Source organism: Rhea pennata, chromosome 1 (genome assembly GCF_028389875.1).
Source record: "Rhea pennata isolate bPtePen1 chromosome 1, bPtePen1.pri, whole genome shotgun sequence".
Lineage (NCBI taxonomy): Eukaryota > Metazoa > Chordata > Aves > Rheiformes > Rheidae > Rhea > Rhea pennata.
In genome coordinates, this window is record NC_084663.1 from 171,455,276 (window position 1) to 171,469,759 (window position 14,484).

The following is a 14,484-nucleotide window of genomic DNA, read 5'->3' on the forward strand; positions in this document are numbered from 1 at the left end:
GCATGGGTTCTCTGTTACCTAAGGTTGTCTACTTTATAGGCCATCAATGTTTTTTTTCTTCTTTTCTCCTTTTCCATATAAGCTTCTAGACAGAGATGCTCCAGTTCCGGCAGTCTCATGCTGATTTGAGTAAAGGAATCTAAATTGAGGAGCAATTGAGATTTAAAAGGCATCTCTCCTGTAATGAGAATAGTTGCTGTCCTTGAAAGGACCATGAAGGTGTGACCTGTCTGCTCCCTGACAGCAAAAGTGACAGGAGTGCTGCATGGAAGGAATTTCGGAGGTGGCAGGGGAAGAGTCTATTAGTAACTAAATGTAACTATTTAGTTAGTTACATTTATTTACATTTTAATTAGTTAACGTAATCATTAATTTGCAATTTAAGTTTATGCAACACTTAAAAGATAACCAGGGAGGCCTGTCATGGTGATTCAGAACATCTGGACTAGACTTGTAAACTCATAATATAGCCTGTACGGAGAACTTGGCACTTTAGAGAGCTTGTGAGGGCCTAAGTACCTCTTCACATTGGCAAGAGAGATTATGAGCGCTAGAACAATTCATATCGTTGGTGTCTCTTTCTAGTGTTGTTTATTTGCTTCCAGTTTTTCAGTCACTCAATAAATAGAAATGTCATTCCTAGGGCGTTGATCAGAACATCTCCTCTTCTGTTTACCGTGAGTCCCTCTTCTCACTCAGACACTCTGTTCTCTGTTGTTTATTCTTGTTTGTTGACCTACAAATTCTGCATTCCAGAGTGCCCTGTGACTGTAGTGTCCTGTGCAGAAATGGAGTCTTTCTACACAGGCAGTGTTATCACCTGATAGTTAGGGTGGAATTCAGGCTGTCTATTCAGACTGCTTTCAGGCTGAGAAGGGACTAAACCGTAGTTCCTTGTATTCTTAGGAAGTACTAGTTACTAGAGTTTTTTAAAAAAGATTTACCACTGTAAATCTTTTCTTTCACTGGACTGTGCCATGTTCAAAATGAGTTGTGCAGATCTAAATTATATGTAGGAGATTAGCTGTCTCTGGAATTTGAAGACTGACTATGCATCCTTCTGCTCATCATTGAAATGCGGCGAAGTTGAGGAAGGATAGACCAGTAGACCAGGGTGTTTCTTAGCCTCATGAAAAGACTGAGAAAGTTTTTTGGTTCAATGTGTGACAGACATAAGTGCAGTGTTGAAGTGCTCAGAGAGAGGAAATCTTGTCTATTGTTTGCTGATAATTAGATACCTAAAATTCCAGTATAGTTAGAAAGTAGGCAAAAATTATACCATGTAGGCATATGTTTATACTGTGAAACTACAGTAAAATTGTACAAGCTACCTAATTCAAGAATTATTTAAGTTGTGGTTGTAGTTGCTTTAATTTACAATCTTAATATTTTTTATGTTAGAAGTAACATTTTAGTGTTTTTAAACCAAACTGAATAAAATAAGAATGCTGTTATATGTCATCATGGTCAGGCCTTTATGTGAGGACATAACTGTACTTCAGACAAACTGGAGTGTTTCTGAATGGGAATAGCAAGAAAGATATTCTTCTTATAAAAAGTCTTACCTAACTAATTTCAAATCCTTCCTGCAAAATTTACAGACATAAGCGGGTCTTTTTTAGGACAAGCAGAACAATGTTAATTTAACTTCATTCTTAAATTTGTTGAAAATATTTGCACAAAGTGAATCATCCTGAGGTAAACACCTGACATGAAAACTTTCAGCTGTTTGTTAAAAGTTTGAAAAGTAACGAAAATAACAGAAGTGTCATTTTATAATGGGAAGCATCATTTGTGATAGGAAGAATCAAGCACCTTTACTATTAGTGACATTATCAGCTTTTCCTGGGATGAAGTAAAATTAAAAAAAAATTTTCTTTTTGTATTTTTCTAGATTAAACAATCTAGGAGAAAACCAATGCAAATTAAAACTCCTCGTGCCTTGCCAACTATGGAAGCTCATCAAGTGATAAAAGCTAATGCACTGTATTTGCTGTCACTGAGTAGTGCTGCTGAACCCAGTATTCTCTGTTATCACCCTGCAAAAACATTTCAGTCTCAACTTCCCAGTGTCAAAGAAGGGATTTCTGAAGACTTTCCTATTAAAATGCCATGTCTCTATCTACAGACATTAGCAAGGTAATTAAAGGCAGCTTAAGGGCGGTAAAATGATTTATTTTGCACTAGAACATGGAAGTCACAACTAGCTTCAATACATTAGGTGAACAGTAAATGAAAAATGTTAGGTGATTAACAGTATTTGCAAAGGACTTCTGTGTGTGTGTGTGTTTAGTAACTTTTAGGCTTAATGCTAACTTAAAGTTCTAATTTGATGCAGGCATCATCATGAAAACTTCGCTGGATACCAAGATGACAACCTGTTCCAGGATGAGATGAGGTACCTGCGCTCAACTTCAGTACCTGCGCCGTACATCTCTGTTACTCCTGATGCAAGCCCTAATGTCTTTGAAGAGCCAGAGAGTAACATGAAATCTATGCCCCCAAGGTACTTCATTGTAATTCTAGGTGCTACATACAGATGCTAAAACATTGGCATACTACCAAGCTGGAAGGAAAAAAAAAAAAAAAAAAAAAAAAAACAACACAGGAAACTTTGCTGTAGTTAAGTAGGTAAAGTATTAGGTCAGCCCAGATCAATCTGTTGAAACTTCAGAAAAAAGCCAATAAGCATATTAAATCACAGCCACAGAAATATCTTCAGTGAATCATGGCAATGTCAGATGTATTTTCAAACATTAGTAGTATCAAACTTGAAAGGACAACACAGGTGAATTGCTTTCCTCTAGAAATTTCTTGATTTCACAGCCTAAATACAATCAAAGTATTTGTTCAGAAACTGATGAATGACTCTCTCCATACCTTAGCAAAACTCATCCTTACTCCAAGCCTTCCTTTTTCCCTGTAGAGACAAATAAAATATTTCCATACACTCCAAAACTGCAAAACTGAGTAAGTGACCATAAAAACAATGGTCCAAGAACAGTAGTCGTTGTAAGCTCCTGGAAGTGTAGCAGTTTTTTTCCTGTTTTTGCATTCTATAACAAAACTGATTCTAGTGCAGGTGAATTGCCCTTTTGAAAGGAAGTAGCTGGCATTTTCCATTCAAGATTTCATTCTGAAGGAAAGTTTGAACAGGAAAGAATTCCACTAGCACACCTTACATTTTTAAAGTAAATTTTGCCTGTTCTTTCAGTGGGAAGTTAGAGATTTCACTGAAGAAGTGACAGCTTAATCATATGTAGTACCAAGACTGCTAGGATGATTCTTCTAGGTTAAGCCAGTTTTCTATCTAAATGAGTTTACTGTAACTAAATTGAAGCAGTTATGGAATTTTTTGTTTTGCCTTGCCGAGAAAGGCTCTCAGACTATCTTAATAAGTAGTGCAGAATCAACTTTGGTGCTTGTTTTTTTTCAGATGTCAAACAGCAATTCCTTGTATTATGATGAGGACGTAATGAAGCAAAAAAATACTATTGATCTATTTTTATTTCAATTTGTTGTATTTTACACTGACTAGAAAAAAAAGTTTATTGGAATACTGCAATCTACAGTATAGTCTTTTCAGAAATAGAACTTTTCTAACAAAACTCCTTAAGAGTGTTTGGTATATTGGTATATAGTATTGGTATATTCCTTTATTAAAACTGTGGACACCCTGGTCTCCTGAGGTCTATAGGGAAAGTGTAAGTTCGGAGCTCTTCTGCAGACTGTAAGGAGTCTACTGAAGGTAAGGAGTAAAACATGTCAGAGGGGTAGCTGTAGCAATTGAAAATGAGCTTTAAGGCTCATGATATTGGAAACTTTTATTCATTATACAAACGTCTAAAGTTCAACTTGTTTGCATATTTAAAAATTCACTTCATAGATGTTTCCACACACATTCCTAGGGCAAATTTTGTCTGAAATTTCAGGCATTGTCTGAATGTTTATATTCTCTCTGAAAAATACCTAACTTCATGGGACTTACTGTGTACATCATTACATATGTGTATAAGACATTTGCACACTTTTTCCATCATAAGAAATTCTAATATATGTTTCTCCTTTCCCATAATTTAACAATTATTAGATAACAAGACAAACTTTCTTACAATAGTAGTATTGTCATTATGAAATGCGTGCCTCTATTTATTATGTATGCATAATTTAAGTATTATATTCACTAATAGGTCTATAACTTCACTGATTTCTTTGTAGTTTGGAAACCAGTCCAATAACAGATACAGATCTTGCAAAGCGTACAGTCTTTCAAAGATCGTATTCGGTTGTTGCATCAGAGTATGACAAACAGCACTCAATTTTGCCAGCAAGAGTTAAGGCAATTCCCAGGAGACGAGTCAACAGTGGAGATGCCGGTAAGAGAACAGACATCTGAAGCACGGAAAAAATAGTCAAAGATACGGTGTTGGATTTACAGTTTTTGGAAATTGTAGACAAATATAAATTGTTATAAATACATGCAATGACTTCTATTTCTTTTTACTAATAAATATTAACTCTTAATCTGCACAGGATGAACCTAAGAACAACTCTGGAATAATTACAGTTTCGAAATATGTGGTGCATCTTTTGTGCTTGATTTAAAAACTTTCTTGGTTTTAATGTCTGCTTAGCTTCTCAGTTGAAGCATTATTTTTGCACATTGTTTTTATTATACAATTTTCTTAGAAAAAATGAACAGAAATATCAGTTCAATGATTACTCTTTTCCTTTTTATTTTTACTGTAGCAATAAAATTACATTGCAAAAAGAATCTAATGTATGCATATTTTTATGCTTTTAAATAGAAGTGGGGTCCTCTCTTCTGAGACATCCATCTCCTGAACTTTCTCGGTTAATCTCCGCCCACAGCTCTCTTTCCAAAGGAGAGAGAAATTTCCAGTGGCCAGTACTGGCATTTGTGATCCAGCATCATGATCTGGAAGGACTTGAAATAGCAATGAAACAAGCCTTACGGAAATCTGCTTGCCGAGTCTTTGCCATGGAGGTATTATTGTACTAATGGATCTGTGTATAGTAAGACATTAGTAACTTCTGTCTCAGTTATGTTTTAAAGCAGTGTTTGTGTGTGTGTGTATACACACACACGCACACACACACACACATAAACAGAAAATAAATCTGTTACTGATTTTGAATTCTTGTATCAGTAAACTTTATTAAAAATTTCACTCAGTTGTATTATTAACTCTAACAGTTAGGAATAATGATTTTACCTGTAAAACTTCTCTAGTGGTATATTTGCATTTGTTCCGTAGAAAATCTCTGATTAAGGGTGCAAAAATCAGTTATTCAAATAGTGTTTTCTCCTCATTACTCAATATGCTCCGTATCTTACTTGTAACCCCCTTTTCAAATTTTTGAAAATTGTTTCTTTAGAATTGTTTTGATGCAGATAATATCTGAGTAGTTCACAACTTCCACCTGAAATCACTGCATGCTACCCAAGTTATATAGGTAGTGAATGAACTACCAAAAGATCAGTTAGAGATCAATTACGACAATGAAAGCTGCAAGAGGCATTCTCAGTGAGAGGTTATTTTAAATTTCAACTGAGCTCTAGTAAAATTTGTATAAAAGTTGTATAATGAGAGCTTGTTCATATACTTACAACTTGTGAAAATCTAGGTGTATTTTCTCAGGTAAAGTAAAGAGCTCATCTCTACTGTAAGCATTGCCAGTCAAATTTCAGGTCTCAACAGCAATGCACAAAAGGATTACACCTTTCAAAAGAAGAACGTCAGAATTTTGCAATCTTGAAAACTTTTTTTTCTCCCCACTATATTCATTTTTTGGAAGTGGATGAATTGTTTAGAATAATTCAGCCAGTGGTGGAAATCAAACAAGGAAACCAAACCTCAGCCTACAAGGTTGTAAATTAAAAATAATCTTTACTTTACCTACAATTTGACTAATAAGCAGTGCTGCCACCTCATCCTATAATAATTTCTACATGCATAAGGGCTTTGCTTTTTTCACTCTTAAAGTTTTTTAAAATAACTTATTCTTGTAATAAGGGCCTTACTTGAAGACCTCTGTTTTATTGTTTGACTTCCCAAATGTATCTATACATTTCCTTATAAAAAATGTTTTACACCAGCTTTGCTTAGCAAATTCATAACTCTTGGTGTGTATTTTATTTTAGGCTTTTAACTGGCTCCTTTGTAATGTCATTCAAACAACTTCTCTTCATGATATTTTATGGCATTTTGTGGCTTCCTTGACTCCTGCACCTGTAGAGCCTGAAGAGGAGGAAGATGAAGAAAATAAATCAAATAAAGAAAATGCAGAACAAGTATGTGAGGTTCAGCATACTTTTCATAAATACAATATCTTTATTTATTTTGAAATCAGTTTAGAAATGTTGTAGTATGTCTAAAAAGAAGCCTTAATCCTCTTCTCTGAGAAACAGAAACCTAATTATGAAATGTAAATTTTTAATCTTTAATCATACAATACGTGCTTGAACCCTTTAAGAGTCATAGTTAAACTTACTTTTTCCTTCTCAAAACATCAAATTTTGCATAGTGATGGATTCCAGTCTTTAATTACATTATTCTTATGCATATTCAAACAGTTTAAGAAAAAATGCACAAGCACATTTCCTAGTCCAGTAACAAAATTTTGCTGTTTGTTTTGTGTTTCCCCCACCCAAAAAGAAAAAAAGACCAAAAAAAGAAAATATATTTACAAAGTGACTGTAATCTCATTCTAAATTTTGTGTGAGATACCAACTTCTGCATGTTATATCAGTATGCAGATTCATAATTCGTCATACTTGTTTTTAAGAACCTCAAGTCCTAGTATATGTACATTAAAACTGATTGTCAGTAGCTCAGTCTGTTATACCTTTGCATGCTGTTTCCATGCCAGGCTCCAGCAGTCTTCTCCCCTGTAATAACTTCAACTGGCGCATCAAAAACTCAGCCAGAGCAGTGGAACTGTTGTGTTCCCACCAGTCCTTACACTTAGTCTCCAAGATAAGAACCATTGATATCTAAATCAGTTTAAAAAAAAATGCTATTTTACATGTAGTTTGGATAATTGCTGATTAAAAGATAAAGAAGATTAGAAAGAAAAGGAAAAAATTACTGTTTCTACTCTGTTTGGACTGCTGCTTCTTTTTTGATATAATGGAGGAGAGGCTTACAAAATTCGCCTTGAACACTTGACTAGCATGGGTAATTTTATGGCATACAAAAAACAGGCAACAATTTTCAGCTAGTTATTAAATATAGCTCAAGTGGTGTATATTCAAATTATGTGTCTTCTTTCAGTAGTGTTATCGTATGATAAAAATACTTACTGTAAATGTATGCATATTATGTAAGAAATTTAAAGCAATTATTTGATACTTTTCCAGCATTAAGCTTCATTTGTGTACGTCAAATATTTAGGCATATTTTTTTAATGCATTGGGAGTGGTTGAGAAATTCAGTGTTGAATTCTGAAAAATTTGGGGTGGGAATTTAGAATGAGGAAGAATTTAATACATAAGATGTGAATCCAATGGGTAGTGTCCAGTCCAGTTAAAGCAAACAAAATATAGCAGTTACTAGACTACAGAGGAGGCAGGAGGGAGCAGGATGTTAACTATCTAGTTCAGATACTCAGGAGAAGGCAAATACATGGGGTTGGAACTTTTCTTCAATAACTGACTGGACCCAGTCCTACACCGCCTGCTGTAGGTGACCCTGCTTGAGCAGGGCAGTTGGACTAGATGATCTCTAAAGGTCCCTTCCAATCTCAACCATTCTATGATTCTGTGACTTTAATTTTTTTTTTCCTTATGCTTCAAGGAATTGAGCATAGTATATTGGTCCTTTTTCCTGTTCTAAATATCTTAATGATATCCTAGACATTTTAATATTTTGTATTTCCAAATAATCTTGCTGTTCTGCGGTTGTACAGTACAGAAAAAATGATCCTTATCTCTTAAAACAAAAAAAATACTCATCCCCAATATTTTTTTCTAATATATTTGAAAAATTGTCTCAACAGTGAAGGCTAATAAGTGAAGTTCTAAACTGTATTTTCATTAAAAAATGGGCTGTTTTAACATAACTGCCACTTTAAATTTTCAAAATGCAGTCAGGTAGTATTTTTTGATAGTGCTCTAGCTTGTATCATTTTCAATAAAACTAGTGGTTTTGCTACACTGAGATTTTCCCGTTGTAGTTATGCAGTACAGTTAGACTGAAAAAATCCCTTTATTATGCAGTCATATCTGCATAATTATATAATATATAATATAAGCTTATACTGATTCAAGAACAAAAAATTAATTTTAGTAAGAGCCCTTTTGGATCTCCAGATTTCTTCATATTAATGTGTAAATCTGATCTGGTCTGATCATACTTTGGAGAAATGCACTGGTATTTTCATTTGTTTAGAGGGAAGGGTGGTGGCTGGAAGGTGTGCCAGCTAGAAAGACTGTGTTTGAGTACGGACTCCCTCCAGGACACCGTGGCTTTCATCCTCAGTGTACGCTCCTATGAGGAACAGTAAGAGATGATGCTCATGATGAAAAAGGGGCAGCAGTGATTGCCTTTAGTCCCACTGAAAGTAATTACAAATGTGGGCCATTTTGAAAATGGGTGGTTTGAGGAGGAAGAAGGAAATCCTGTGGTGTCCACTGAAAAGCATAATGAAAAATAATGGAAGTGCACAATGAAAAACTGATTTTGAAAGCTGTTTGTGGCACCAGATAGCCTGAGTAGTGAGTGAGAGTGAGGAAAGCATGTATGTGTATATGTACTGCGGAAGAGGGATGAAAGAGTTGCAGAAGAAATGAGGAATAAAACTGTATTTATGTGGGTTAAGGAAGTTGGTTTGCGTGTACCGAAGTGTGGACATGTAAAAGACGATGCATGATGGGGACTGGGTAGTGTGTTCAAGAGCTATGATAAGGTACAGTAGAAGAGGTGGTTTATAAAACAGTTTGAATCCTTCATAGATGAATTACTCCCCTGCCTTCTAGAACAGAATGTCACTGACAAAAAGTTCCTTCTTTTCTTTCTCTGCTACCCTTCCCCACAACATACCTTGGTGGATCCAGTTTTTCTTGGATCTCTGCCCCCTGTTCAGTCACTGCCAAATGGAGCTTGGCTCCCACTGCACAGCCTGTCTGATACTGGATTATCATCATTGTTTTCACAGCTCTCATGAAATAAAGCAGCTATAGCCTTAGCTTAATAACTGACTTTACTCTGGCTGATAACCTGCTGCTCAAAGAAGTTACAGCAGCAGGGATGTGTTAATGTTTTTTTCTTCCTTTTTTAAGTGTTCTTTTGGGTTTTTTTTAGTGATTATAATGTTTCCCATCTTTAAATTGCAAGAAATATCATGTGGTAAGATACTTTCCAAAATTATTCTTTCATGTTCATGTGTTGATTGTTATTTTAAAAATAAAAATTTGTAATTTAAAAAATTCTCAGACAGGGTCTGCTTTGAAATTTACATTCATTATTACTGCAGTTTTCTCAAAATGAATACTATAAATGTTTTTATTCCTGTCTTTTTTTCTGAAAGTCTATTAACAAATTCCATTGCATTTTAGGAGAAAGACACAAGAGTATGTGAACATCCTTTGTCAGATATAGTGATTGCTGGTGAAGCAGCTCACCCATTACCCCACACTTTCCATCGGCTACTCCAGACAATCTCTGATCTTATGATGTCTCTTCCCAGTGGTAGTGCATTACAGCAAATGGCCTTAAGGTAAGTGCAGATTAGGAAAATTCTCAGGAGGCTCAAAGCGTCTTAACAGTAGTGATGAGAAGACTTTGCATTGTAGATCAGAAGTTCAAAACAACGTAATGTGCCTGTAAAAATGAGCATGTATCTCCTTACACATAGTATAAAAGATTTTGAAGAATAAAAATGAATTTGATCTTAAATTCTGCAGTGTATCATCTATTTAAAAAATACTACTGTAATATAAGAAGCAAAAATGTAATTAATAACTTCACTGGTAGGGTCTGTCTCTTAAGCAATGTTCAAAATTTCAAAATCAATTAAATGTTTTTTCAGATGCTGGAGTCTGAAATTCAAACAATCTGATCACCAGTTCTTGCATCAGAGCAATGTTTTCCATCATATCAACAATATTTTATCGAAGTCTGATGATGGAGATAGTGAAGAGAGCTTTAGTATCAGTATACAGTCTGGTTTTGAAGTCATGAATCAGGCAAGTATTGTACCTCTTTTGCAAAAACAGAGATTAGTTGTGAAAAACTTACAGTCCCTATAACCAAACTGTTCTCATTAAAATGTTTTTACTTGCAGTGTCATATTTCCTTGAATAGATCTTACTTATGATTGGAATCTTGATGTTGATGTTCAGATTTTCATATTTAGCTTTAGGCTCAAACATTGTCCCTTAATCTGATCTCATTTAAATCTACATTTTAGAACAGTGTTTTATGTTAGTCCATTTTTTAAACAGATATTTTGAATGCTTTCAAGCTTCCAGCTTGAAATTGCTCATGTATTTTTTCTTTTATTCTGAGGAGAGCAAATAAATATTCCTAATGAACATCTTTAAAGTGTTTTCTTCCATTTATTAGTTCATTTTGGTATTTACTAATATATTTAGTTACTAGTATTTCCTTTGATTATAAGAGTTGAATAAATTTAACTTAGGCATGACAAATTTCTTCTTTAATTTGGAGACCATATTCCTTGTAACAAGTATCTGTCTGGTTTTAAAAAAGTATAGACTATGTGTGTTTTTGTGCTTCATTTAAGATATTTTGAAGTCTCTCATTTGTTTTCCCAGGAATTGTGTATTGTGGTTTGTCTGAAAGATTTAACAAGCATTGTTGACATTAAAACATCAAGCCGACCTGCCATGATTGGTAGTTTAACAGATGGCTCTACAGAAACGTTCTGGGAGTCAGGAGATGAAGACAAAAACAAAACAAAAAATATCACAATCAACTGCGTAAAAGGAATCAATGCTCGTTATGTGTGTGTTCATGTAGACAACTCCAGAGATCTCGGGGTAAGAGAAAAATTAATTGCACGGTCAAGGTTGTATATATTCATCAATCAAAACCTACTGTTTTATTTGCCCAGATCTGTTTGGAGTTCTAATTCAGAAGCTCATAAAGTTTCTAATTCCTGTGGTTTTGAAGGCTGTATCTACTATGAATAGACTGATTCAGCTAAATTTACAGTATACATGAACCCGAGACTGGGAAACTTCATTCTCAGTGGCATGTTCAGTTTAAGAGATGCTTTTAAGAATTTAAATCATTTCATCATTTACTTTTCCTGCTCATTATTTCTGTAGAAGCGTTCAAGTGAAGAGTTTTCTAAAATATACCAAACTATTTTCCAGACTTCTGACTATCACAAAATGCAGCTGTCCCTTTTATAATAACACCAACAGGTCATAGTGGGATAGCTCAGAATTGTATCATCTTGCCAAAAGGAAAAGACCTTTTCACTTATTACATTATCTTTATTGATATATATAGTATCTGTACAATAATGTTGCAAATATAACTTTATTTAAACCACAGCTTTTAATACAAAGAGAATAATATATGTTTTTTTTTCCCCGGAGAGTTACACTTTGGTATTCTTTGTTGTCCATGGTATTGATAACTTCTTAAATTTATTTTCTTAATAATACATTTTGTCTCTCTTTTATGTATGCAATCTCTTAATACAAAAAAATCACCAAAACAATTCTGCCTGCACAGTTTGTACAGTTAAAAGTATTTCTTTCTTGTTTCATTTATCTGTTGCAGAACAAAGTGACTTCAATGACTTTCCTAACTGGCAAGGCAGTAGAAGATCTCTGCAGAATAAAGCAGGTAAACCATTTTAACAGTTGACAGGTGTAAAAATTAGTCATTTTTGGCTGCATGTAGCACAGTTTTTCTGAGCAAATAGTTTCTGTTTATTATGATAAACATCAAAATGCTTTGCAGCATAATATCCATACTGTTTTATTAGTGACAGAATTCAGTCATACATTACACATACCAAATATCAGTCAAGCTTTTACCCTTTCACTGAAGTAATATGGGGTCATTTAAAATGTTCCTTAGATTTTTCATTACTAGAGCTGAAAGTATAAAGCATTGCATGGAAAATTTTCTAAACAGACTATTCCAGTTGTGTTTTACAAGTCCAGTAGACCCTGTGGTTTCTTTCAGGGGTATTTTTCCACATAATATGCCTGAAACAATTACATAGAGTAGTATTAAATCTTGGTAGATATTCACATGCTTAACTCATCAGTATTGCACTATCATTTCCTCTTTATCTACCTGTTCAGTTTCCTTTAGAGAAATGCAGCTTAAGAGTCAGCAGAAGTTCAACAAAATATTGAGGAGAAAATAAAAAATTTGCCTTCAGCCTGAGGTTTTTGAAGATATATTTTCTGATGTGTTTTTATAATACACATTTTGCTTTGCCATTTTTAGTTCTCAGCTTCAGGTAGCCAAAGACTTTCATCCAGAGACTCAAATTCATAATGCAATTCAGTCTTGATTGTTCCTAAATCAAAGGATAGATGTATGTTTTTCTAAACCAAGAACAACGTTTCATGCTTTGAAATCAATGTGTCCCATCAAAGATATTAGTATCTCAAATGTTCAGTTGCCGTTTTGGGCTCAAAACTTGATCATTTGGCTTATTGACAACCAATGGTAAAGTTTGGCAAGTGGAAATACTGTATTTAGGTGACTCATAGCTTATCCACTTTATTGTGATAGCATCTGATAATGCAGAAATTCTGTATAGTGAAAATTACAGGGAGATGATTTGCTTTTTCTCTGCCTTCTTGGTCCTCAAAGAACACAAATACAGCTCCAAAAAGCATTACAAACCGGAAGAAAGTAAAGTTTGATACAGTGGATTCATGCTGAACAATGCAATGTATGTGTATATATATGTAGACAGATCTAAAATGTGTATGTATATGTATCTGTGGGTGTATGTAGAGAGATATACTGTATAACTCTAGTTTACTACCACTGTAGTAGTAGTTACTGTACACTACAGTTTAATAGTTACTGTATACTACAGTAGCAACTGTAGTGTAAGTAGCCTCTTCTTTTTGGTGAGTAGACTTATTCAGCATGTCTGCTTATCCAATTAAATAAATAAAGGCCTAGGTATTACTAAGGCACTTGACTCCTGACATTCATACAGTTTAATTGCTAGTTCTCTCCCTGGATTTGTTTATGTCTTCTCAAACACAATGCTTAGGCATTTTCCATGGGTGGTTCACTCCCAGAAGATAGGCAGGACTTCACTGAGCTTTGCTTCCTCCTTGTAGGATAGTCATCCTACACTTTTCCAGCAGTTTTTATCTTCAAACACATTTACACACTACACCCTAACTCATGCATCATATACATTCTGTTTCGTGATATTAAAAAAGAAAGTAACAGTCTTGTCTGCAAGGAGTAAGTTCTGAGAACTACAGTAAAAATGGGGGAAGAACAAATAATAGCTTTATTATCAGTAGTATTTGGGCCCCACAGAAGCAAGAGAAGACTCAGGACCAAGTGTAATTTAGGCCCACACAGGTTGCTTTGAGCAGCAGCATCAGGCATTATGCCTTCTCATTTTTATTTTTCAGAATTGACATTGCAGTTTTGATCATATTAACATTAATTTCATTATTTTTTCATTCATATTGTTTTTAAAATAAACATAAGTATAATTTGATGCAGTTCGTGTCTTTTTTAAAATTATTAAGTCATACCTCTGTTAAAAAGAAAATCAGATATTTACTTCCATAAAGTTAAGATTTCTTTTAAAGGGTGTATGTGCATAGGCTGATGTACTTTAAGTACTGATAACTGTATGTTATATTTGAGGTAAATTATGTGGTTTTTCAATATATATTAGTGAGCAAACATCAATTCCAAATGATTTATGAACATGTAACCTGTGTATTAGACAACAGAAGGAATTGATAGCCCACTATTTTTAGTAGGCTTTAGAAATGAACAAAAAACAAAAGGCTATCTGACTTTTTATTTAACTTAAGGATTCTTACCCTAATTCATGACATTTAGTACTTTTAGAATTAGACATGTTAGTAACATCACTGTTCAGAATGAGAATTTTATAGCAAATGATATATTGGTCCACAGGTATGTAGTGGATTTGTTTTGGATGTGGATGAATTACTTGTTTGATACTGTGTTGTCAGTTTGCATCTTTATATTCTTGTTTAATAGGTAGACTTGGATTCAAGACATATTGGCTGGGTGACAAGTGAGCTTCCTGGCGGTGATAATCACATCATCAAAATTGAATTGAAGGGTCCAGAGAACACACTAAGAGTTCGACAAGTGAAAATTCTTGGATGGAAAGATGGTGAAAGCATTAAAATAGCAGGCCAGATTTCTGCAAGTGTAGCTCAGCAAAGAAACTGTGAATCTGAGACACTGCGAGTATTCCGGCTTATTACATCCCAGGTGTGGTTTTCCC

At 34.3% G+C, this 14,484-nt stretch overlaps 1 protein-coding gene across 17 annotated transcripts in view; it reads left to right on the forward strand.

Moving 5' to 3' along the window:
• The window catches only part of MYCBP2 (MYC binding protein 2), a 212,074-nt gene that overhangs the window by 173,890 nt on the left and 23,700 nt on the right, over nucleotides 1–14,484 (forward strand). For all 17 annotated transcript variants that reach the window (XM_062566861.1, XM_062566863.1, XM_062566864.1 and 14 more), the window contains 10 exons: nucleotides 1,895–2,139; nucleotides 2,339–2,506; nucleotides 4,219–4,376; nucleotides 4,809–5,008; nucleotides 6,167–6,316; nucleotides 9,581–9,741; nucleotides 10,054–10,210; nucleotides 10,802–11,026; nucleotides 11,781–11,846; nucleotides 14,232–14,471. In XM_062566861.1, the coding sequence (XP_062422845.1) occupies nucleotides 1,895–2,139; nucleotides 2,339–2,506; nucleotides 4,219–4,376; nucleotides 4,809–5,008; nucleotides 6,167–6,316; nucleotides 9,581–9,741; nucleotides 10,054–10,210; nucleotides 10,802–11,026; nucleotides 11,781–11,846; nucleotides 14,232–14,471 (1,770 nt within the window). The remainder of the gene's footprint in view (nucleotides 1–1,894; nucleotides 2,140–2,338; nucleotides 2,507–4,218; nucleotides 4,377–4,808; nucleotides 5,009–6,166; nucleotides 6,317–9,580; nucleotides 9,742–10,053; nucleotides 10,211–10,801; nucleotides 11,027–11,780; nucleotides 11,847–14,231; nucleotides 14,472–14,484) is intronic.